General features: G+C 43.5%; 2 protein-coding genes and 1 pseudogene across 2 annotated transcripts; 2 read left to right on the forward strand and 1 right to left on the reverse strand.

Moving 5' to 3' along the window:
• On the forward strand, positions 1 to 24,459 carry LOC133886498 (uncharacterized; annotated as a pseudogene).
• LOC133886963 (uncharacterized) lies at positions 10,395 to 12,038 on the reverse strand. The gene is made up of 2 exons (XM_062326876.1): positions 11,900 to 12,038; positions 10,395 to 11,712 (listed from the first exon to the last, which is right to left on the reverse strand). The coding sequence occupies exon 2, from the start codon at positions 11,624 to 11,626 to the stop codon at positions 11,066 to 11,068; it is 561 nt and encodes a 186-aa protein (XP_062182860.1). The 5' UTR covers positions 11,627 to 11,712; positions 11,900 to 12,038; the 3' UTR covers positions 10,395 to 11,065.
• Positions 24,460 to 25,561: 1,102 nt separating the features above from the next.
• Positions 25,562 to 26,517, forward strand: LOC133886182 (uncharacterized). Its single transcript, XM_062325919.1, has one exon. The coding sequence runs from the start codon at positions 25,683 to 25,685 to the stop codon at positions 26,247 to 26,249; it is 567 nt and encodes a 188-aa protein (XP_062181903.1). The 5' UTR covers positions 25,562 to 25,682; the 3' UTR covers positions 26,250 to 26,517.
• Positions 26,518 to 26,781: the final 264 nt, after the last annotated feature.

The raw sequence follows: 26,781 nt of genomic DNA on the forward strand, positions 1-26,781 counted from the left end.
ATGGTTGGGGAGGGCGGCTGCCCGCAGTGCCTGAAGGTGGCAGCGGGGAACATTGATGGGTGCTCGCCCAATTCTCAGAAGCCACTGGAGGCGTGCGGTGCCGGCGGCGAAGCAGGCGACACAGTCAGTGACCAGTGGCTGCTTCACAACCCCTCCTCGAAAAACCCAATTTCCTTCTACGGCGACCCGTGGCGTGGATGGGTCGCTTAGAGAAGAGAGGAGGGGCCATGTATCGGTGGCACGGGCGGGGCTTCGAGAGCAGAGAGGAAGGGCCGTCGTAGTAGAGCACATAGTCATCGAGGATGGCGCGCCCGTTGTTGGTGGCACCGCAGGTGGTGCGGAGGCGTGCGGCGGCGGCTGTCCGGTGCTGCTCCAGTCCGAGTCACGGCCGCCGTCCCTCACCTCTAAAGGTGCATCTAGCCTCTAAGTATGGTTTTAGTAATTAATGATAATGTTTATGGATTAATAATTAAGTTGAGAATTGTTAGTAGGTTATTTTCATAAGTGATACATAGAGGATTGAACATGGATTCATTGAAGAATGTCATAAGATCAATTGATATGCATCGAGGTCATTGAGCTATAAGTGATGATCATGTGATGAAGAAGAAGCTAGAGAGGAAAAGATCTCGGAGTTTGGTGTTGGTCTTAAGAATATTGACAATAAGTGTGAATACCAAAGTTACTTGTGAAGATTAAGTAACTAAAGGTATGGAATTATGAATTAAGTTTTATGAACTAACACATGTGCTATGTGCTTGAGAGTAAATTGAGATTAGATTCCATATGAAGGCAAATAATGAATTGAGATATTCAATGTGCTGAGTTGGAAGAGCAAGAGCAAGACAAGTTTAGTGGATAACTTGAGCACTTGATACTTACGATTTATACCTCAGTGGTGAACCGGATGAAGATAATGTGAAAAAAATCTTCCATGCTTAGTGCATGGGAAACAATCAAGTGAACTTCGTTAAGCTTTCAGAAAATCAAGAGAGGATCGAGATAGGAAGCGAGGATAAACATCGTCATCAAGCTCAAGTGAAAAGTTGATGTAGAAGAAGCATCAGGACTCAGATGATGTATTCATCAAGTCTAACGAGATGGCTAGCTCAAGAAAAATGTATAAAATGTAGGGTATTTTGTTTTACCGGTCAATGGTGATTAGAGAAGAGAAATAATCTAATTGATAAGATAAATGCTGTATTATTAAGAGGGATCTAGACGGTTGTTTGAGTTTTTACCATGTGTTGATACGCTCAATCTTGCTTGTGCATACTCTCTTTTGTCAAATGCTATAGTTTGCAAATGTGTTCTGCAAATAGCTCAAGTCCATGTTCCAACTCCGTGTGGTATGTCACTAAGTTTTCAAAGTGTTTTACAAGTTGTCATAGTGAATGCTTTAACCCTTGATCGCATGGAACCTTTAGGTTGCAAATTTGTTTTGCAAAAGATTAAGGTTCATACAGTTTTCATTGTGGTGGATCTTTGGATATGTTTTAGGTTTGATCCAATATGTTTGAGATCAAGCAATAAGTTGGGATGTGTAGCCCTCTGAATAAGCTTTTCGTAGAGTCTAAGACCACCTAAATCGGATATCGGATTCAAAAGTTATCGTTGTTTCTCTGAGTGTCAGCTGTGTTGATCTAAGAGTGATGGTCCAACCACTAAGATAGCTGGTCTAACCGCTAGAGCTGACACAGAATCTTCGTTCTCCTAGAGAGGTTGGCGGACTGATCGCCAAGGTGGTCGGTCTGACCGCTGGGGCTTGCAGAAAACTTTCATCTCTCTAGAACGGGTGGCGGTCTAACCTCCAAGGTGGCTGGTCTGACCGCTGGAGTTTGCAGAGAAGCTCTGTTTTCCTGGAGAGGGTGGCGGTTTGACCATCCAGGTGGTGGTCTGACTGCCAAGATGGCCGGTCTGACTGTCGGAGCCATGAAAAGGTTGTAACGTGTAGGAACGAGAATGGCGACTAGAGGGGGGGGGTGAATAGGCGCCTCAACAAATTTCTTTCGAAATAGATGGCCTTTTCCTATTTCTCACCCAACGCACCTCAAAACGCTCAAGCGGAAGCAAAAACAATTAGAGAGACAAATCAAGAAGACTACTTCCATGGCAACATGACTTCACGGATGGAATATGAACCATAGGTTCCATTCAGGATCATTTCATGTGTCTTTGTGCAAAAAACTCGTAACTTCCAAAGAAACTAGATAAGATGGACATCGGACAAGGTTATCCTCCAAGATGATAGTCTAGTAGCAAGGGGACTGAAGACCCGCTCAAATACATGAGTATGTGAGTATTTAAGCCACTAGCATCAAGAAAAACAACACTGCAAAGGTAAAATATTGCAGCTCAAAGAAAAAGATCACCGGCAAGAAACCTCTCCAAGTTGATGATCTAGAGGCAAGAGTACTTAAGACCCATGAGTATACACTCATATGTGAGTTTTTATGTCTCTGGCAACAAGAAGAATGATCTCACAAGGTGCTGAAATTTCAGCCCAAAAACCAAAACGAAAATCAAAACCGAAAATCGAAAAACTTACAAACTTGCAAGGGAACCAATAGGGGAAAACTAGAAGGAGGGGAATTCAAGCATATGCAAAAATATAAACTTAATTACTCAAAGAGATCAACCCTATTTTAGTGGATTATAAAGATTTATCTCTCAAAACTCTCACCTATTACATAGGCTAAGCACTCATCCTTCTCTCCTCTAAAAATCTAGCTCTAAGGCTCTCAAATGAGTTGCACAAGGGGGCTCAAGTGACTGGTTCAAAGCTCTCTCTAGCCCTACCCCTCTATTTATAGGCCTAGGAAACTTGGCCCTTAAATTTTCTAGCTTTTTCCCAAAATATCCTTCTCTTGTAGTGTACTCCTACCTACCACCAAGGACGTTTTGGTTCATTTTCTTCTCCATTCATCGGACGGCCGTGACGCTTTCACGACTTAGCTTTGCCTCGACGCAAGCTTCGCGATGGTGCCACATACTCCTTCAGTTCTCCCACGATTTTGAGGCCAAACCGTGAAACCGCCTGCACGCTTCTCAAAGCGTGACTCACCGCCTTGCTTACACCTTAAGCAAGCGCTTCGATGTCGATGCGTATACTTCGTCATAAGATTCTGACCACCGGCAAGTATCTCCCGCTCCCAATCCCTCGAGCTACCTTGTCACTTGCACTGGCATCCCCTTCGTTTGACTTTATCAACACGCCGTCTCTTTCCGCCTTCAATGCTTTGCTTGACCTCCATGTGTTCAGCTAGGATCACCCTTGACTCCGTCCGGCCTCCTTGATCGTCTAGCACCAAGCACTCCGCTTGGCCCTGATCATCCCGCCGTCGACCGCCAAGTTGCATCCATCAACTGCACACCATGAGACAAGCAAACACATATCTCCAACTCCAATTCCAATTAGTCCATAATCAATATGCTCAAATAAAATCTCAAATTAATTCAAATCACATCAAAGCTCATGCAAAACCGAAGATCATCAAACCAAATAAATGACAATATCAATCACTCATCACAAGAAAACCAATGCACATTACGACTTGGTTTCTCATAACGGTTAGTTTTAGAGTCGTTGGTCTAGTGGCGGTCTTACCGCCAGTTGTACTGCAATATGACCGCTAGATACGCAGAGAGATCAGCTCGGGTATAATGGCTAGTTTTGATGGAGTGTCCTATATATATCTCTTGTCCAGTGATTTGAAGGACTCCTACCCCCATTGAGCATCCTTGAGCAAAGTGAAGTCCTTCACACATATTTGTGCATGTGTTACACATAGAAAATGTTGTGAGGCAATAATCAAGTGCATTTGCATTAGAGATTGAGCTTTAGGCATTTGGTGAGAGTCGAGTTTGTCTTGGCTTATTACTCTTGGTGTTTACCAACACTTAGATGGTTCAGTGGTGTTGTGATCCGATGATCTTCTCAAAGAAGCTTGTGATAAGGTCCGGTGTGATTGTGAGAGGCTTTGTGCACGCCTTACCAGAGTGGTAGAGTGCAACTCTAGTGAAATCAAGGTAGTAAGTGATTCATTGGATTAATCCGGCTCAAGATCAAGTTGCTCGTTGTGAGAATTGCATACTTGATAGAGGAGCGATTAAAGGTTTGAACTCACCTCAACGTGGATTAGGGGAGACCGGCAAATCTTCGAGACCACGGTAAAAAATTCGGTGTCTACTTAGTGGTTTGTCTACTTAAGTTTATTTACATTATGCAATTTAGATTCTTAGAATTATAATTGCTTACATGTCACCTTAGGTTACAAATTTTAATATAGACATAGAATTGATCACTTTGTCGAGACATAAACTTTGGGGTTTTATATGTGTTGTAATCAGTCATTTTAATTCCGCATCTTTATCGGTTATATCTTGCTAGAAATGTTAGAACCGCCTATTCACCCCCCTCTAGTCAGTCTTCTTGATCCTACAGCCTCCCTTCCTTCAATTGGTGCTAGCCTCCTCACCGACGGTTGACGGCGGAGCCTTGGCCATGGCGGCGCCAACCCCTCTCTCCTGTCCGAGTTGTGGCCGTCTTCCCTCGCCTCTCTTCCTTCGATTGGTGCCGTCCTCGTCACCGACCGTCGACGGCGGAGCTGCTGGAAGCACCAACAGCGGCGTCTGCGACCACGGGGAGCGGAGGGCGCGATGACGGTGGTGTGGATTGTGAGGAGATGCAGCAGGCGAGGAGGTGGTGCCATTTTCTCTCTCTCTCTCTCTCTCACGATCGACGACGGTGCTTGCGGGACTCTCCTGTTGTTGATTTTGTTCTTAGTGACCAGTGGAACGGTGCGATCGGTGGCCACACGTTGCCACAAGACGACAATTACATCGGTGAAAATGTGGAGAGGGCCGGAGATCCTTCCGTGTTAAGATATAGTATATGATGATGTTGTGAAACATTGTAGTTTTATTTTTATCTATGATGATGTTGTGAAGAGCTTCCTTTGTTTGTGGATATTCTTTTCGATTACCTTTTGCATACTATTCATTTTCTTATTTTTTAAATTACAAAAATCCATCTACAACTACGAGGTTCGGGAGAACAAGCTTAGCTTGGGAGATCAGCGAAGGTGGTTTACTCACTACCTACCAGGAATTAAACTTTATGTTTGCTAGCTGTGTATCTCATTAATACGAAAAATTCTTTTAGTGATAGACAACATTCACATCGACCGCGAGGTGTATATGGTAGGTGAGTTTTTAGTGATAGACAACATTCATATCGACAGCGAAACATACGTGGTAGGTGAGTTTTAGTGGTAGGCAACGTTCTCATCGATAGTGAGGCGCGCGTTGACAACGTTATAGTGATGACTTGTCAATCTTCAAAGCTCTGCATCTCCGATATTCAATATACGTTGTTTGAGTACGCGTGGGTGGTGTTGTAAGTGTGTGCATGTGTCTACAAGTTGTGCTAATATTTCTAAAAATTATGTGGGTTTGTATGAAACCGAATGTAACTATTTTTTTTAGTCACCCACCTGCAAGTTTTATTTGATACCAAATATCCAGCTAGTATTGTTGGCTATACGATATGGCGTTTTTCATGACTTTTGTCGTGGTGTAGCGGCTCTTCCAACAATCTCCTGTACCATTTAGTTCAAGGTATCGTTCTATTTATTGCATGCTTGAAGAGGATAAGTTCACCTAAGTACGTAAGTAAGAAGTGCATATTAGGCCATCTCCAACAGGATCTGCAAATCTGAAAATTCCAGTGCTACAGTACTTTGCGGTGTACTGTAGCACTGGAAATTCGTCTCCAACAGAGTCCGTATCCAGTGATACAGTACTGCTACAGCATTATGGATAGGGGATGCTGTAATAGTGATAAGGGATACTGTAATAGTATTTTGAGGATGGAAATTTGAGGTAGCTGTTGGAGATGGTCTTATATATATATAATATATAAGAAGTCTTTTTTTACTCTAGGTGTTATACTCCTTCTCTAATAGATGTCAGAAAGGAGTATGTACATAGAAATATAAACTAGTTTTCATATATATATATATATATATATTGGACACCATAGATGTAGAATATATGTTACACCTAGGCTCAACACAGCCTCCCTAGCTGACCCAACTCCAAGCCTCACGTGCCACGTGTCCATGCGCCCGCGTGCCCTGCCCCGCTCGCCCCTACTCCCACGCACCGTGTGTCCCCAAGCCCGCTCGCCCTTGCGCCTGCTCGCCCCGCACCCTTGTGCCCTCTCGCTCCGAGTGCGCCACACGTCCCTGGGCTTCCGCTTGCTCCTGTGTCCACGCGCCACGTGTCAAGTGTAAAAATTTACTATATGTTGAATGTTTTTTTACTATAGGTCAGATGTTTTTTACTATAGATTGGATGCTTTTAAGTAGAAATGTTAAAATTTACTATAAATTGGATGCTTGTTACTATGGGTCGGATGCTTCAGTAGTTATGTCAGTAACTGTTCAGTAGTTTCCAGCCATAGAAAAATTATTCAGTACCGTCAGTAGTCGTCAGTAGTTCTAAGTCACACTAAAATTGTTCAATAGTGTGTCAGTAATTGTTAGTGATTGCCAATAGTATCAGTAGTTTTATTCATTAGTGTCAGTAGTTTTAATTAATAGTTTATTTAGTAATGTCAGTAGTTGCCAGTAGTATCAATAGTTTGACCAGTAGTATCAGTAGTTCAAAGTCATACTTAATCCTATTTAATAGTTTGTGTCAGTAGTTTGTATTAGTAGTATCAATAGTTTGTTCAGTAATGTCAGTAGTTTTTTTCAGTAGTTGTTTCAGTAGTTCTCAGTAGCCTCAATGGATTAGTAGTTGCGTGTGGGGGTGGGGACGCAGGGGATCCAGGCATGATCCGTTGGGGACACATGGCGCACGCGGGCCAGCAGGTGTGAGCTTGGGGGCGCGGGGCGAGTGGGGGCACATGGCGCATGTGGGAAAGCATGCACGGGAGCATGCGCTGGGAGCTGGGCCGACGACCTGCTGTTGGTGAGGTGGGCTAGAAAGGGTTGGATGTAGAATAGCACTATCGTGTGTGTGTATATACTGTATATCTATCGTACTGTAGTTCACTGTTGCGCCACACCGCAGTTACGATAAAAAACAGTATAGTTACGACTCACAAAATAAGTCAGTTACTACAAACATATATGGTCTTAACTGGATACCTTATCTAATCGTAACTATACGCTTTTTTGTCGTGTGATCGCAACTAGGTCATCTCTGCGCACACCCCTAGTTACGATAAAAAACAATATAGTTGCTATCAATACTGACTTTTTTGTCATGTGATTGTAATTCAACTATCTGTACTGTCGTAACTAACTATTTTTTTAGTCGTAACTGTGATCACAACTAGACCACCTCTGTGCACACCCGAGGTAAGAGATACTAGAAATCCAGTTGAAGCCATCATGGTACGTTACAAGACATGCAAACGCCATGTTCTACCTAGCCAATGGAGCTAAAAGGGATACTTGACATGAAATAAAAGGTTCAACTTTTATACCGACGACAGATTAAAATCCAACGACCCAACCCACACTCCCATGACTTCACTCTACACTGACAGGTGGCCCCACTTGCCAGCCTAACGCCCTACCAGTTCCGTTAATAACGGCACCCACTCATCGTCTTCCCTCCCTCCTTATCCCCGTTCCGCCTCCAGCTCCCACGCTACTCTGCTCCCCGTCGGCGATGGCGCCCTCCCCTTCCTCCTCAGCTGCTGCCTCCCCACCCCGCCAAGACCTTAAACCCACCTCCCTGCCTCCTCCCCCTCCCCCTCAAGGCCCCGGCAGCCGCCGCGTTGGCACCTCGCCCTCTCCTCCTCTCGTTACCCACACCCGCCGCCTCGCCGGACTCCGCGCTGTCGCTCAGAAAGGATCCACTGAGTACCAGTTCAATGATGACAAGGAGGAGTACGAATACGGTGGTGACGAGGAGGGTGAGATGGACGTGGATGCCATGGAGGAGGAGGCGCGGGGTGCCGCTGCCGACCTCGCCAAGCGCCTCGCCCGCGAGCTCCACATCGGTGAGTGGTCTCCATCTGGTTGCCCCTTTCGATTCCTTCCCGCTCATGGAGAGTAGTTTGAATTTAGACCGTGCCGAGTGGTCGCCATTGGTGTATTTGCACCACCAATTCATTTTTCAGCAATTCACATACTAATTGCATTTCAGATGATGACGTTTGGGATAAAAGAAAAACTAGCAGGGATAAGACATCAGCGTCTAAACATCTTAGGGTCTGTTTGGTTATAGCTTTTTAAAATCTGCTGGTTGGATTGTGGTAATCTGAGAAGCTGGTTTTCTCAGCTTTTGATAGATTGTGAAAGTCCATTTTACTAAACTATCCAAATCTATAATCTAAAAGCTTTTCACAATCCAGCTTTTTTACAATCCAGCTTTTCACAATCTAGCTTCTATAAGCTGCTTTTCAGAATCTCTAGCTGAAACAAACAGACCCTTAGTATACCTTCGTGTTCTAGTAAATATCAAACACCTAAATGTGGAAAATAAGTTATTTGATATACTGCCTAATGCGCCATTCAGATCCCAGATAATCTTCTTCCAAAGGTGGCGATTATTGGAAAGCCAAATGTCGGTAAATCTGCGCTGTTCAATCGTCTTGTTGGGGTATGTCATTTACAAATACAAACAACTTCGGTGCAGTATCTGCAACGTTGATTAGCATGTAATTTTCTGATCTGAATGCTAATGTTTCTTCAGTAAATTACATATGGTGTCTTGTAGGGCAACATGGCTATAGTTGTCGATGAACCTGGTGTGACAAGAGATCGCCTATATGGACTATCTTATTCGGGTGATCAAGAATTTATGGTTATTGACACTGGAGGAGTGATTACTCTATCAAGGCCTCAAGCGGGTGTGATGGAAGAACTTGCTATCACCACTGCTGTTGGTATGGACGTGATTCCTCTTGCCACTAGAGAACCTGCTATTGCTAGGATGCCCTCAATGATTGAAAAACAAGCCGTGGCCGCTGTTGATGAAGCGGTCATCATACTATTCATCATTGATGGTCAGGCAGGTTTAGGAGATTATCATTTTTAATTCATCACTTTCTTTTTTGGATTCCGGGAGCACGAACCTGTATATGTCACTTGTGCTATTGTCTTCGTGCTTGGCTCCTGATATCGAAGGTACCCTATTTGTATACAAGTGTATTGTCGAATTCTGACCCTCGACAAAAAGTATATAGGTCTATTGCCTTTCCTAGTGGGGCAAACAGGAAATCTCTGCCAGTCTACCACATGTTTCTGCAAATACTATCATCCAACTTAAGTTTCCTAGTATGCTGATCAGCACGCATGTAGAAGCCCCAACGTTAGTTATGCTTAATAACACCCCGAGAAACAACTTCGCCTCTATGTTGAATAAACCATGGTTAATGAAAAAAAAATACAGAGATGTTTTCATTAAGTTATCGATTTTCAAACAAACCTTATGGAAAAAACAGCACAAGAAGCTAAGTTCGAATAAACTACCTGACCAGTTTTTCATGCCACATTTTCTCAAACACCTAGCCTGTACTAATAAGGTGTCATCAATTGACAAGACAGGATTACTAGGTTAGAGAGACTAAAGGGGTGGGGATTAGAGTTGATGGGTAGGAATTCTGAGTTCTGACCAATAAAGACAATGTGCACTGTATGAGATAACCTTGACGTCCCAAGCTGTAATATCAATTCTTTGTTGGTCAAACAACTTTCACATGAAGATTATTTTGGGCAATAAAAGAAATGAGATCATTTATATAAAGGAAAAGAAGGAATTGTTGTGTACCTATTGATGTTTAGACAATTCGTAATGCATAAAAATATAAGATTAAGAAAGGGGCAGAGTCAGAGCTTCCGTCTATATGAGGTTCAACTTCCAATTTTTATGTGGTCTAAAAAAGATCCAATTCCAGTGGGGAGCCTTTTCCCTCATATAAGGCTATACCCAACTTATATGGCACATTTTAGTCTATCCTCAATAAATGATCGGAAAAAGAGAAACCCTTGGAGCAAATTAAAAGATACAACCAGAAACTCCCCAACATGGCACAAAGGATCTCTATTCCAATCACTCATCACAAAAAAAACTAAGACACATTTCAACTTAGTTTCTCAATTCCCCTCGTGCTGCGGGTGCGCAACACCTCAATCTCACCTTAACTTTGGTTTTTCATCCTCAATGACACCTCATTCTCTATGGTATAAAAACAACACAACATGAATCTGGTGAGAGACTCTTCAATCATATATTGCATAGTAACTTGGACTTGCTCTTAACCAGTGCCCGGAACCAAATGTACCAGGTAAAGCAAATCGAAGTACCCAAACAAAATCAGAACAAACATGGCTCGTTTTTCCAGTTAACATTAATCAAGATCTGATCTTTTCCCATGGTAAACTTCTACCACTCTAAGTCAGGAACACTAATTACCCATAAACTATGTAAAAAACCAAGGAAGATATCAACCGACCCCCAAATCCCACTAGAACAGCATAATCTCAAGAATAGCGCTACTAAGACATGGTTTGTTGCAATTATAACCCATGGAACACATAATTCAGATAGGTGCAAATTCTCAAGAATTACACTAGTACGGAGAAAAAGACTAAGCTTTATACTCTTGACAAATCCAAGCTAACTGATAGTGTCTTCGAATACAAGACCATAGGGCACGGTACAAAGGCATAAAAGACAAAAATAAATTTCTATTTTCTAAGTGTTGAAACTTGTGAAGAAACAGGTGATGATGTTTTCGAAAAATCTCAAAATAAGTTACCAGATTTAGAGGAGGTTATGTTTTACCTTTGGGGGCATGTCTGGATAAGGGTGATTTTGCAAGATATGAAAAGTTTTACACTAACTCTATTGCATTTGCGAAATATGGAAAAGACACATTTTGCATCAGTAGAATGCTTGTCTTCTTCATATCTTACAAACGCAGTTGAGTTTTAATTTTTAAACACAACGTTATTTCATTACCCTCCTCTATCCTCTGGTTTGAGAAATTTCAAAAACTTTATCACCTGGTTTTCAGCTGTTTCGAACACTTGTTACAAGCTCAGTTTAGCTTCTTGACCCCTCTAGTGTGCTTCATGACTCCAGGTCGGTGCCTCCTGCGTCCTCGTCCTCGAGGACCCTGCTGAGATGCCGTTGCACCCTCATTGTTGTCCTCGGGGACCCTGCTGAAATGCCGTAGCACCCTCATTGCCTCCTCGTCGTCAGTGGCCTCGTAGGTGATGTAACCTTTGGTCTCGAAGTCATGCCTCATCTTCTCCAGGGCGTCGTGTATGATGTCGTCGTAGTGCCTCGAAAGGACATTGGCCACGGTGACCAAGGTCCTGATGTCCTTGTACTTCTCCTTGTCCTCCTCTTCTGCTTGGGCGAGGGCCTCGTGCTTGGGGAGCGGCCTGCACTTGTAGTTGAGGAGCATCTCCACATACTCCTGCGGCAGCACGTACAGCTTCTTCTTCTTTCCCATATTGACCTTCTTCTCCTTCTCCTCTTCATCACCGGGAGACCGGAACTCGTCGGGGATTGGGCTTCGGACGAGGAGTTCTTTTAAATCATCCCTAGCCTTCTGCAGCTCCTCATCCGAACAGAGCCTCGAGGAGCTTGCCATGGTCTCGTCGAACCTGCTTCGACTTTCTACCCTTGTCGGTCTCCTCTGTCGCAATTCAATGGATTAATTTGCTCTCCCGCAACGCCCTGCGATTCAATTCAACGGATTGGTTCAGCCAAAATCAAGCCTCCCTCGATGCGTATTTATAACACCGAGCGATTCCGGCGGAGCCGAGTCGGATACAAGAATCGCACTCCGCCTCGGACTGGAATCCTGTGACATCCTGATTTCAATTTTCACAAAAGAAGAAAGGAAAAAAAAAAGATAACTAACCGCGTCGCGTCGCCGCTCCTGTGGCCGGCGTCGCGCACGTCGGCCGCCCCGTCCCGTCGCGCACGTCGGCCGCCCCGTCCCGTCGCGCACGTCGTCGCCCCGCCGCTCGCCCCCGCGCCCGAGATAAGCCGCCCCTCCTCTCTCTCCATTTTCCACCCCGCCGATGGCCGCCGCCACCTAGCCGCCGCCCCCGGAACCGGGCGAGAGAGAGAGGGGGTAAGAGAGAGAAGAGAAAAGAAAGAATGAGACGAGCCCATTTCGGCAGGCCCAGAAAAAAGGAAGAAAAAAGAAAATAGTATATTTGAGCCCGATACAGCCCATTTGCACAGTAACCAGGTTTTCCAGAAAAATAAGAAATTAGGTAAATAATTAATGTTAATTAGGAAATTAATTATATAAATGATGTTTGATTAGTTTAAATGAAAAAATTAGGATAATTAGTAATTTGATTAATTTGCTTAGGAAATTAAATAATTAACAATTTAGCATAATTAAATATTAATTTACATCATGATTAGGGGTAATTTCATTTAATTTAATTAGGATAATTAAGTTACAGTAGATGATTAATGATGACTTAGGTATAACCAATGTATACATATGTGTGTGTATATACGTATATATATGTATGTATGTTGTATATCTATTATGTGCCTGGGCGCATTGTAGTTCACTATTGCGTCATCCCCCAGTTACTATCTACAAACAGTATAGTTGCGATCCACAAGATATGTCAGTTACTATAAATATATATGGTCGCAACTCTGTACTTTTTGTAGTCGTAATTATGCATTTTTTTGTTATGTGATCGTAACTTGTTCACCTCTGCGCACACGTCCAGTTACGATCCCAAAAGTAGTATAGTTGTGATTGTAACTGACTTTTTTTTCATGTGATCGTAACTCAACTATCTGTGCCGTCGTAACTAACTATTTTCTTAGTCGTAACTAAGGTAGCGTAACAGTGAACTACAATGCACCTCGTAATTATATACTTTTTATCATGTGATCATAACTCAACTATTTGTGCCGTCGTAATTGACTATTTTCTTAGTCACAACTGGGGGTGGTGCAAAGATGACTGCAATAACTAGAAGTGGCACAACGTAGTTCACTGTTGTATGTATGTATGTATGTATGTATGTATGCATGTATGTATGTATGTATGTATGTATGCAGAATAGACGAAGCTCGTGAAGAAGAACCCCTCCAGCAAAATGCAAGTGCAGCAATACGAAGGCTAGAAGATAACCTTCGGGCCCGCTTCAAGGCTTCGGCAGAAGAAAGAGGAAAATGATGTCTTATAGAAGACCTTGGTGACTTCGGTAACTCAAAAGAGTACGAAGAACAAGAGGAAGAAACTGAGCAAGAAAGGATGGCAAGGCAAGAAGCTGAAGAGCTGGAGAGGCAAGTTGCACAGCATAAGCGTATGCGTGATAGCTTGGCTGCAAGTCGGAAAGCTGCTGAGTATCGTCGACGAGCCGACGAAGCCAAAAGAACTCTGGAGAAAATGCAAGAAGAAATTAACATGTTGCAGCGGGCAGGCGAGGAACCCTGGCACGTGGTTACCCCTTCGTCGGCATTCACAGCGCGTCCGACGCAGGACCTTCGGCATAGGTCAGGAGCAGGCGATCCAGAATCACCACTCTCCATCGACTTGCAGAACCAGCCCTGGCCTTCGGGCTTCAAGATGCCGAGGGTGGTGATGTTTGACTAGAGTTAGACCCAAAGGAATTCGTTATGAGCTTCGAGGCAGTAGTTGAATCCGCTGGGGGAGACGACTCAACATTGGCGAAGGCCTTTGTGTTGGTAGTTAAAAGGATAGCTAGGTCGTGGTACTCCGCTTTGCCTCCAGGATCAATCTACTCATGGGAGCAATTGTGTAATGCCCTTTATAGTAACTTCCAAGGTAATCAGGCAGAGAAGGTTACCGCCGGTGACCTCTTCATAGTGAAGCAACAGCCAGTGGAGACACTACAAAACTGTATGCGTCGTTTTGTGCATGTTTGCTGCCAGGCGAAGGGCTTGAGCGAGGATACTATCATCGATGCCGCTATCCAAGGCATCAGAGGAGGAATTTTGGTAGGAAAGCTTACACGTAAAAGACCGGAGAGCATACAAGAGCTCTTCAACAAGATGGAGGAGTACGCAAGGCCTGAGTTGGATCATCTTCGGAGGAAAAGCGAGCTTGCAGTGTTGAAAACGCAGAAGCCAAACTGTAGTAGAGATGCAAACGTTGTCCAGTCGAGGGACAAGCCAAAGCGTGTGAAGAAAACCGAAGCATTTGAGTACACATCAAAGCAAAAAGAAGTCAATCGGATAGACTCCGGACCGAAAGAGATCGCACAAGAGTTCATCAAAGCGCAAGGTGGGGTTGCTCGTGACAGCCGAAGTGGCAGAGGCCACGGAGACCGTGGCGGACAGGATTCCTCTTGCCACTAGAGAATCTGCTATTGCTAGGATGCCCTCAATGATTGAAAAACAAGGCGTGGCCGCTGTTGATGAAGCGGCCATCATACTATTCATCGTTGATGGACAGGCAGGTTCAGGAGATTATCATTTTTAATTGATCACTTCCTTTTCTGGATTCTTTAGTTACAATCGGTCCTTCAAATCAGGGACGGAGCTAGAAATAATATAAGGAAGGGGCCAACTGGTAGCACATTTCAATGTAAGGGGGCAAATATTAACTTGCTATCTTATTTTCATAGCAAATACATGTGTACATAAAGGTGTACTTGAAGCATGAGGGGGCCATGGCCCCCCTACCCCCTGCTAGCTCCATCCCTGCTTCAAATAGTAGTAATATACTATTTACTGTAATATGAACCGATCAGTTGCAGGGCTTATCCTGTCAACTGTTATGTGTCGGTTAGATATTTAATCCATATCAAGCTTTAAGTACAATTGCTGCAGTATTGTCGTCTGCTAGATTAACTTGTTATATTGGTGGAAAACTAAGGCATCTAGAAAACGGAAATCAGATATGCCTGTTTATGCAATTTCCCTCCATACATTCGATTGGATTACTGATGCATTTCTGTACTGATGATTGATTTTTTTTCACTTTGGATGCTGATATATTAGGCTCAATAATGTATGCTATATTTCTTTGACTTCTTTTTTACTTTTGACTTGAAAGCAGACTTGTGCTATCCATTGACATGTTAAGTTTCTGGCGGAGCAGACGGCTACCACCGTTTCCTTAAGAAAGAGGGTGTGCGCCACGGGTTCGAGCCGGCGGGAGCCTCCTCAGCGGGAGGTCTTCCCAACAGAGCTGAGATCGGTTCGCTCTTGTCATATCCTTACTATATTCCTAACTCTTAGTAAGATCAAATGAGCTTGTATGCTACTGTTAGCCTCCTGATGACTGAAACTTTGTTTTCTGATGTCTTTGTTGATTCATCCTCTTGAGAAAGTTTTTGTGACGTTAATTGTAGTCATAGTTCCCTAATGTTGTTTTTAGCTATTGTTAACCGAAAATCGTTGTTATATAGTTTCTTTGTCTATGATACTAACGGAATGGTACCAAAATATCTTTCAGGCTGGTCTTGTAGCAGCTGATATAGAAATTTCTGACTGGTTAAGGCGCAACTACTCTGACAAGTTTGTTATACTCGCTGTAAATAAGTGTGAATCTCCACGGAAAGGGCAAATGCAAGCATTAGACTTTTGGTCACTAGGGTGAGCATACAACTTGCTGTGTCTCGCCACTGTAATTACATAACATTCAGTTCATTTATTGGACACTTAGCTCATCTTTCCGTTGCTTTTTGCTAGGTTTTCTCCTCTGCCAATATCTGCTATTACTGGCACGGGAACTGGCGAACTCCTTGATCTAGTGTGTTCAGAGCTGAGAAATTTCGAGGTACTGAAATTCCTTTCTTTATCCAGACATGTTGTACTGCATATGGTTGATGCTCTTTTCCATTAGTGATTAACCTTAATGAGATTGTCCTGAAATAAAGATTGGGCATTGTGACAATAGCCACATGACTCTTGATTATGAAGGCAAAACAAGTTTGGTTTCTCACCAAAATAAAAAAGGCCAGGCTATTCTTTTATATAAGATCTTTTAGTAAGTGAAGGAATGGAATTGTTCGATGTGCTGTGCATTGCTTAAAGTCCCATAAAACTTTTAAAAAAGACACACCTGCTAGCAATATTGTGGAGTGGGGGGACCCCTCACTCGTCGTATCCATCTTTCTGACTACAGAACCTTGGTACAGAAATTGTAGTTCTAGAATAGCTGATATTTCTTCCTTTTTGTTTGATATGTGAAGATACATTGTCCATTCATGGGTCTTTACAGGGATTGGATGGAGTTGAAGAAGACAAAAACAATGCTCCGTCTATTGCCATTGTTGGAAGACCAAATGTCGGTAAAAGTAGTATTCTAAATGCTTTGGTTGGAGAAGATAGAACTATTGTGAGCCCAGTTAGCGGGACAACCTGTGATTCCATCAATACTGAGTTTACTACAGAAGATGGCAGGTCTGTTCCTGTCATGTACGGTATAAAATATCACCGTAGAACCAATGGAAAAGGGAAGGGACAGGAGTCCTAGTTTGTTTTAAGTTCATTTAGGAGTCGGTTTAGAGACCAAATTCTAGTCGGATTAGGATACAAACTATAGATTTCTATATATACTAGGCATTGTATCAGTTTGAAGGCAGAAAAGAAATACTTATCTATTTACTTATCTCCTTCTCTGCATCGCGTCCCTTGCTGCACTTGACGATCTTCTCGTCGACCACCTCGCCACGGGGAAGAAACCAGCTAAGGTCAGGCCGGCGACTTCTCACTCATACCCTATACGATCGTTGCGGCAAGATCGTAATAACTTGGTATCAGGATTCACTGATTCTGGGACCGTCACATCCCAAACTATGGAATCCTTCGGTGCGGATCAAGACTTGTTCAAGAAACTGCTGGCAGAACAGGAAACCATGCTACGCCGGGAATTCCAGACAGGGTTTGACGACATCAACAATAGTCTGGGCAACGTCAACACCACGCTATCCTCGCCGACGTTACGCGTGCAGTAACAAGGGTCATGGATCGACTTTCTCGCTTAGAGAAACACATAGCTCTGTCCAGTAGCTCTGGCATGACCGCCTCGGATCATAACGAGCTTGACTTTCCACCAGCATCTGGCGACGGTGGGCTCGCACGGACCGTAGCGTCCACAGCGCCCACGGGATTGCCGCCGTGCATACCTCGTCTCGACGGTGCGGGCATTCTTCAAGCTGATGGGACCTTGTTGCAAAATCGAGCACCCTTACTGAGGAAACCGGATACAAATGATTCTCCTGGGCCGACTTGTACCATGGATGGCAGCGTTCCACGATTTTTCAAATTGAATTTTCCTCACTATGACGGAAAGGAGGACCCGCTCCCTTGGCTCCGTAGATGTGATCAGTTCTTCTGTGGTCAAAATACTGACGAAAATCACAAGGTATGGCTTGCCTCCTATCACATGGATGGCAATGCCCACCATTGGTACCATCACCTGGAACACAGTCGTGGAGAGCCTTCTTGGGTTGAATTCAAGCAACTGTGCAACACGCGTTTTGGGCCCCCCATTCGTAGCAATCCTTTGGGGGAACTCCGACATCTTTGAAAATTGGGAACAGTGGAAGATTATCAAAGTCGATTCTTGGCTCTCCTGAGTCGAGCGGACCCATTGACGACACGTCAAGAGAAGCAATTGTTCACGTCAGGACTTCGTGATGAGATCCGTACTGATGTCGAGCTCCAGGATCCAGCCGATTTGGAGGCCGCCATGAGTCTAGCTCGTGCATATGAACAGAAGGCTAGTGGCACAGGACGTTCAAGCGGCACACGCTCATATATGTCATCACGCGGGTCTCCAGCGCAGACATCTGGACCTCCTCTGTCAAAATCAACAGGGCCTGCCCCAAGCAGTGGAAGTTCTAACTTCCTTCCCTCCCATGAAGTCAGGCGTCTTTCACCAACTGAGATGGCCGAACGCTGAAGACAAGGTCTCTGTTTTAATTGCGATGAGAAGTTCGTTCGCGATTACCATTGTGCCCACCTCTTCTACATCGAGTATGATGATTCCACAGCCGATGACTATGATGATAGCACTGACGAATTTCAGCAGGCCCCTCACATCTCCCTTTATGCAGTGGCGGGTATTTTCGGGTCGGATACAGTACGACTAAAAATTCAGATTGGCAATCAAGAGCTGGTGGCACTCATAGACTCTGGGTCGTCCTATAACTTCATCCAGGATGATGTCGCCGAACGTATGGGTCTTTCTCTTCACCCAGTCCGCACTGGACTCAGGGTCACAATTGCTAATGGTGACCATCTATGCAGTTCAGGTGTTTGCCGGGGACTGATCATGCTCATCAATCAAGACTCTTTTTTGCTCGATTGCTATACCTTACCATGGGCAAGCTACGACATCATTTTGGGGACTCAGTGGTTGCGTTCCTTGGGTCCAATCCAACGGGATTTTAATAAGCTCACCTTGTCTTGTCGCATCAATGGACGTTCGGTTACATGGCAAGGGTTGTCGGGGCCAAGAATGTCCATATGTGCAGCTGAGTGCGCCACTACTCTTTTGGATCGCCTTCTGGATTCCTTCGCCGATCTCTTTACAGAACCTACAGGCTTGCCGTGCGCCCGTACAGATACCCCCAACTTCAGAAGGATGAGTTGGAACGTCAATGTGCTGAGATGCTTCAATATGGGTTCATTCGCCTCAGCACGTTGGCCTTCTCCTCACCGGTACTGCTCGTCAAGAAGCATGATGGATCTTGGCGCTTTTGCGTCGATTATCGTGCCCTCAATGCCATAACCATTAAAGACAAGTTCCCGATACCGGTAGTGGAAGAACTGTTAGATGAGCTCCATGGCGCCCGTTTCTTCACCAAATTAGACCTTCGTTCTGGATATCATCAAGTTCGCATGCATGAAGCTAACATCGAGAAGACGGCATTCTGTACTCATCACGACCACTATGAGTTTCTTGTGATGCCGTTTGGATTAACAAATGCGCCAGCCACATTTCAAGCGTTGATGAACGATATCCTTCCTCAGTATTTACGTCGTTTTGTTCTTGTCTTTTTTGATGATATATTGATCTACATCTCTTCTTGGGTCGATCACCTCCACCATGTCCGCATCGTGTTGGACATACTTCGGCAACACCACCTTGTATTAAAGCGCTCCAAATGCTCCTTTGGAGTATCCTTGGTATCTTACCTTGGTCATGTTGTATCAGCTGACGGTGTCGCCATGGATAGTCAGAAGGTCCAAGCTGTTGTAGAATGGCCGGAGCCTCATACGGTACGAGCAATTCGTCGCCAGGTACTATTGGCGTTTCATCAAAGATTATGGCACTATTGCGGCTCCATTAACAAAATTACTAAAAAAGGAAGGTTTCGCATGGTCTTCGGAGGCAATTCAGGCTCTCTTGATGCTCAAGAAGGCTCTCTCTATAGCTCCAGTTTTACAGTTGTCGGATTTTCATCAAGTCTTCGTGGTTGAATGTACGCTTCAAGTTCCAGCATGGGGGCCGTACTTCATCAAGGTGCTGGACCCGTGGCCTTCTTCAGTCGTGCCATGGCACCTCGCCATGCTGGTTTAGCTGCGTATGAGCGTGAGCTGATTGCCCTCACTTAGGCCGTGAAGCATTGGCGACCTTACCTTTGGGGGCGTCACTTTGTGGTTCGAATGGATCATTTTTCCTTAAAGTATCTCCTTGATCAACGATTGTCGACTATCCCTCAACATCGGTGGATTAGCAAGCTCATGGGTTTTGACTTCGTTGTTGAGTACAAACCAGGCAACACCAATATCATGGTGGATGCCCTCTCTCGACGTGATGTTGACTTACCGGTTGCACAAATTTCTGCAATATCTGTTTCGTCCCTCGCTCTCTGGGATGAACTGCGGCACGAATATTCGTCAAATTCTGAGGTATGCAAATTGCAGAAGGAGATTACAGCTAGCACCAAAGGTCCTGACTGGGAATTACGTAATGGTCTGATCATCAAAGGTCACCGGGTTTATGTACCTTCTTCATCACCAAGTGTCTCTGGCCTTATTGCAGCCGCACACACAGGTCATGAGGGTGTTCAACGCACGCTGCATCGCCTACGTGCTGATTTTTACATTCCGGGTGATAAGGCTTTAGTTCAAGATTTTGTACGCCCGTGTTCTATCTGTCAGCGCAATAAAACATATCACATCCATCATGCTGGTCTTCTTTAGCCTTTGCTCATACCAACTCAAATATGGAGTGATGTTGTGATGGACTTTGTTGAGGGCTTGCCACGCATCAATAATAAGTCGATCATTTAACAGTGGTGGATCGTCTCTCCAAATATGCCCATTTTATTCCTTTAGGACATCCATACACTGCCAATTCAGTTTCTCGGGCTTTCTTTGATGAAATTGTGCGGCTTCATGGATTACCGACGTCCATTGTCAGTGATCGAGATACTGTTTTCACCAGCAATTTCTGGACCGAACTCTTCCGTCTGTCTGGCACCTAGCTACACATGAGCTCTGCTTTTCATCCTTAGAGTGATGGTCAATCGAAAGCCGCAAATAAGGTAATCATCATGTATCTTCAATGTTTAACTGGTGATCGCCCCAAACAGTGGTTACGTTGGCTTCCTTGGGCAGACTATTGCTTCAATACAGCCTATCACTCGGCACTTCGTGATACTCCATTCAAAGTAGTGTATGGTCGTAATCCTCCAGCATTACATGCATATGAGAAAGGAGAAGCTCGTGTTCCGGCTGTTGAGCAGTCTCTATTGGAGCGTGATGAATTCTTGCGTGATGTGCGTGAATGACTTTTACAAGCTCAGGAACATTACAAACTATATTATGATGCTAAGCATACCGCGGTCAATTTTGGTGTTGGAGATTGGGTGTGGCTGAAACTTTTACATCGCCCTATAGCTTCTTTACCTTCACCTGTTAAGGGCAAGTTGGCACCAAGATTTTCTTCGGGCCTTTTCAAGTGTTGGAGCGCATCGGCGGCGTTGCTTATCGTCTACGACTTCCGGCCAAAGCCAAAATACACGTTGTCTTCCATGTGGGAGTTCTCAAGAAGTTCAGTGGACAATCTCCTAAAGCAACACCTAATCTACCGTCACTACTTCATGGACGGGTTGTGCCGACTCCAACATCAGTAGTGCGTAGCAGGTTTGCTTGTGACAAGTGGCAGGTTCTCGTCCGTTGGGCTGGGTTGTCAGACGCCAACGCAACGTGGGAAGATGTTTCTGATTTCAAGCAAAGATATCCAGAATTTCAGCTCGAGGACGAGCTCTTTCCGAAGGAGGGGAGAGATGTCATATACGGTATAAAATATCACCGTAGAACCAATGGAAAAGGGCAGTGATAGGAGTCCTAGTTTGTTTTAAGTTTGTTTAGGAGTCGGTTTGGAGACCAAATTCTAGTCGGATTAGGATACAAACTATAGATTTCTATATATACTAGGCATTGTATCAGTTTGAAGGCAGAAAAGAAATACTTATCTATTTACTCATCTCCTTCTCTGCATCGCGTCCCTTGCTGCACTTGATGATCTTCTCATCGACTACCTCGCCACGGGGAAGAAACTGGCCAAGGTCAGGCCAGCGACTTCTCACTGATGCCCTATACGATCGTTGCGGCAAGACCGTAACAGTTCCCTATACTTCTGTCAATTTTTATATTTCTTCGAGCTGCTTCATTACTGCAGTACACACCCTAACTACTTCAAATTACATGTACTTCTTTCATCTTTATAACAAAATAACATTTTGACTCTAACAAAGACCAATGGCTTGTCATAAACACTAATTTCCTCATGCTGTAATATACTGCAGCAGTACAAACTCATTGATACCGCTGGTACCTGACGCAGGGCAGCAGTTGCTTCTGCTGGCAGCACAACGGAATCACTTTCTGTAAAACATGCATTTCGTGCAATCCGCCGCTCTGATGTGGTTGCCCTTGTTATTGAAGCAATGGCCTGCATTACGGAGCTGGTATCTTGGCCACAACCACATGCGCATCTACACCCACAAAAAAAATCATGGAATTATTGTTTTGCCAGTTTTTTCTTTCATGATTGTCTTGTATCTTCATTCTAACACAGTGAATTTTTGTGGTGTCAAGGATTATAAAATTGCAGAAAGGGTTGAGAAAGAAGGAAAGGCATGTGTTATTGTTGTAAATAAATGGGATACAATCCCAAACAAGAACCATCAGAGTACAACATATTATGAGCAAGATGTAAGAGAGAAGCTTCGCATACTTGATTGGGCACCGGTTGTTTATTGTTCTGCAACAAGTGCCACCAGTGTTGAAAAGTAACCCGTTTATCTTGTTTTTGGACTTCAAAATAAGCTTTCCATACTTCGCTTTTCCAGCATTTGACGATTTTTCTTGTGTTCAGTGACAGTTTTAGTTATTAATTATGTAAATTGTTAACTTATGGGTTTCGGTATAGAAAAAAAATCGCTTCATTCTCATTTATCTCCCTTCTGAAATCTTGACTATGCATTTCTTTTCATAGACATACTGGACCCACATACCTTGTTGACTTTCTGTTACCGTTGAAGTTCAAATTATGACATTGTGTGTGCTGAACTATGAACTTGTTTTCTTGTCCTTTTGTAGCTCTGCTCTTTGTGATAAATTAGAATTAGCGCTTTGCCATGCAATAGGTGATGGTTAATTAGACTTTGTGCTTAACCTAACATATAAAACAATTAAGTTATGTTCTGTCTTCTGCAACCGTGAGCCATTTCCATGGCTTCTACGTACTCGAAGTTTTATAAAGTCTTAGGGGCACATGGATCCAAGTGCTAGTGCAGTGGGTTACGCTGGACATAGAATATTGAGTCAAGAGCATTTTGTCCGCTTGATCTTAGAGCCATCCTCCTTGTTTTACCCAAGGCTGTTTGCAGCTTGTCATTGTTATTGTATCGTTCTTGCTTTCTTAGCATACTTTGAAACTTTTGGATAATCCATTAGCTTATGTTTCCCCCTCAAAATTCTGAGCAGTGCATGTCTATATGTAGTTACCTGTGACCCAAACATCTGCTTGGCACAACCCATGTAGAAGATGGTTAGCTTTACAGTTTATGTATCTTTTCCTGTGTTGATATTCTATAGTATTGTTGTATCAAATTGTCCTCAGGATAATTTCTGCTGCTGCTTTGGTTGAAAAGGAAAGGTCAAGAAGGCTCGGTACTTCTATTCTTAATCAAGTAGTGAGAGAAGCTATAGCATTCAAACCACCACCACGAACAAGGGGTGGCAAAAGATGTTGTGTTTATTACACGACACAGGTTACTTCTAACTTCTTTCTGAAGCCATAGAACTTGTTTTACAAGCTTACGGGTATATGATACCATCTTTCATAGAATAAGATGAAAAAGTCAGGCTTGAGTTTGCACCGATCAAATTTACATTTCCCGGCTGTTGTTAATACAACAGAATCAAAGGCAATCCTGAAATCATGTCTTAGTATTTGAAGATGTAGGGATGGCCCTTATTTTCCACCGAAAGATGATTAGATCTCTGATATGCAACCAAAAAAATTGTGTATCTCTTAAATACCACTCCGTTCCAAATGCATGCCTCTGTTGTTAATCTGTTTGATTATTTTTTGAATGGCATTTTAGGGAGTTGTTAATCTTCCAATTACAAATAAGGGACTTCTCTTAAAATATTTTCAGTTCTATAAATGATCTACAAGTTTCCTAGTACAACAGATATGGACATGCTCATCATCCTATAGATATGGTTAATACAACCAGGAGGGAATAACAATATCTTCAAACTGACTAGAAGACTAGTAGAAGAGATTTCAAACAAGGATTCTTCCAAATCTTTACTGCTTTTAGATTTATAAATTTATTTCGAAACTAACCTTATAAAGCTTTATTATGCATCCCTTTGCATCTAAAGGGAACTTACTATTCACTTGTAGGCTGCTGTCGGTCCAACAACATTTGTTTTCTTTGTAAATGATGCAAAGCTCTTCCCTGAGACATACTGCCGTTACATTGAAAAGAAACTCCGGACAGATGCTGGATTTCCGGGCACCCCTACTCGGTTATTGTGGCATTGCAGGAGAAGACCAGTGTTGAAAAGTAACCCCTTTATCTTGTTTTTGGACTCCAAAATAAGCTTTCTATACTTTGCTTTTCCAGCATTTGATGATTTTTCCTGGGTGCAGTGACAGTTTTAGTTAGTAATTATGTAAGTTGGGGTTTCAGTATAGAAAAAATTCGCTTCATTCTCTTTGATCTCCCTTTTGAAATCTTTAGTATGCATTTGTTTGCATCTAAAGGGAACTTATTGTTCATTTGTAGGCTGCTGTCGATCCACCAACATTTGTTTTCTTTGTAAATGATGCAAAGCTCTTCCCCGAGACATACCGCCGTTACATGGAAAAGAAACACCGGACAGATGCTGGATTTCTGGGTACCCCTATTTGGTTATTGTGGCGTAGCAGGAGGAGGCCAGATAAACGAGGTGAGAAAATATGGTCTCAACAGTTTTAATTGAGTAGATATTTTAATAATTAAAACAGACACGCATATGCAACCGAGGGATTGCATATACTACTGTACAACATATAATGGAAACTTCTTTAAATGACTTGAAACTTTTCTAGATTTGGAATTTTTTTGACTTGAAACTTTCGCAAATTGAAAGTTCCCACGCTTTAAGGGATGGCTTGGGAGGTTGGCTAGCCTAACAGTGGTGGCGAGCGGTGAGCGGGGCGGTGAGTCCCCCGCCGTCGGCAGTGGTCAAGGGTAGCAAGCGGGATAACGTGGCGACGGGGGTGTTGTTTGCACGCAGCCTTCCCCATCTTTATCTTTCCTAAGGCTGGCACCTCCCCTGTAATCTGTACATAGATCATGGAGCCTTAACCATCTCCATCCCCCAAAACAGTTCCAATCCACCCTCACCTCACCAGATCCATGACCTCCCTACCTCAACTCAAGATCTTCAAGTTCATATGTTTGTTTTCCGCCAGAGAAATATTTCGTCGGGATGGGTTTCGGCTTCAAGCAGCAAGCTTGACGGGTCCTCTTGCAAGGATCTAAGTGTGACTTTTGTATTTTTTTTAAGGTTGTATTTCTAAGAGTTGCAATGTAATACTTTATATATATATGTGTGTGAAACAAAACCTAGTTTTTTTAAAAAAAAGCTTTCCCTTGCTGTTCGGCTCAAGTCTGACCGGTCACCGTGTCGCCGTGCAGTGATCAGTCACAGCCGGTCCACAAAATTTTAACTCAAACAGTTACTTGTATACCTAAATTTTTTTTTCTCATCTAACATGTCATATTTTTGTTTGAAAATTTGTGAAAAGCTAGATGATAGCATCCTCTACATCATAATTTTTTTTCAAATTTTTTCATAGCTATTTCGATGGTGTTTGAATTTTGAGAATATTGGAACATGGTATTTTTATGTTTTTTAAACGTGTTACTTGTTCAGTGGGTGATATGTACTGTTGTATTTTTATTAATTTTTAAAATGGACATACATTTTTGATAATTTCGAAAATAAAAATTCCATCCAATGTTTCGTGTTTGTTTCCATATCCGAAAAGGCAACATGAAACCAAACACGTTTTCGAATTTCACACCGTATTCGTATCCGAGCTGTACCTGGGCCGTTCGGTTCATCTATATATCCTGGGCGGAGGCGGAGGGAGCTTCTTCTCCGTAGGCCAAGAACCAGCTAGCCCCAATCAATCTCACCTCGGAGCTCGAGAGCCATCCTGAACCATGTCGAGCTCGTCGGACGTGATCCAGAGGAGGGAAGGGAAGGCGCCTGCGGATCCGCTGAAGACTGTGCCAGTGGATTTGTCCCAGACTGCTCCGGCGGGTTCGCCGGAGCCCACGGCGACTGCGGCGGCAGGCAAGACAAACACGAATATGAAGAAGAAGAAGAAGGTGAGGATGACGCAGGAGCAGATCGACAGCTTCATCCGGTACCAGACGGTCTACTTCCCCGAGGACCTCGTCCCCAGGGTCAGCAAGGAGAGGCTGGCCCAGACGAACCTGGCTGACCAGGGCAACCTCCCCGTGCCCATGGACCAGATCGACGACTACATCGCCAATATTTTCAGGGACATCAACAGAATGGAGGCGCGATTTATGCGGGAGAGGGACCGGATCCTGAACGACTACTACACCAAAGGGTACGCCGAAGAGGAGATCACCGACGACGAGGAGGAGGAAGAAGAAGGAGGCGTGGCCCCTGCCCGGGCGGCGGCTCCTGCTCCGCCTGGACGGAGGAGGTTCCGGCCGGGAGTCGCGAAGCAGGCTGGGAAAATCAAGAAGCTCAATTAGCGAGCTTCAGGATGAACAATTCAGTACTAGCGGATTGGCGCGCTTGCGTCACGTCTGTTTTTTTTCACATGATAAAAGAAATCAGTTTAGAGCTTTAGGTATCTCAATATTTACTTATAAATTTATCAATATTTAACACATTTACTTTATTATAGGAAAAACAGTAGTACTTTCATGCATGCACATAATTTTAGCATGTAGACAAAAGTAATACGAAAATAATAAAATTTGTTTCATATTTTTTGAGTTTTATATATTTTTCTTTGTATTTTAGATTATTTTAGTCGATTTATCAGTATAACTAATATTCCTGTTGATATTTTTTTAATTTCTCGAAAATAAAATTATATTATATATGTAAATATATGTATATATACGTATATACATATACGTATACATGTATATACATGTATATGTATATCTATACATACACAATATGTGGGCCCACTGTTACAGTACCTACAATTCCCGAACATTTGAGAGTGCTCCTAATCTTGACTGGATAATATATGTTATAGATATGTGACCCAAC

This window comes from Phragmites australis, chromosome 12, assembly GCF_958298935.1.
Source record: "Phragmites australis chromosome 12, lpPhrAust1.1, whole genome shotgun sequence".
In the NCBI taxonomy this organism is placed as follows: domain Eukaryota; kingdom Viridiplantae; phylum Streptophyta; class Magnoliopsida; order Poales; family Poaceae; genus Phragmites; species Phragmites australis.

Bases quoted from the DNA above. Each gene is read 5' to 3' on its own strand.
- LOC133886963 (XM_062326876.1), bottom strand. From the start codon at position 11,626: ATGGCAAGCTCCTCGAGGCTCTGTTCGGATGAGGAGCTGCAGAAGGCT.
- LOC133886182 (XM_062325919.1), top strand. From the start codon at position 25,683: ATGTCGAGCTCGTCGGACGTGATCCAGAGGAGGGAAGGGAAGGCGCCT.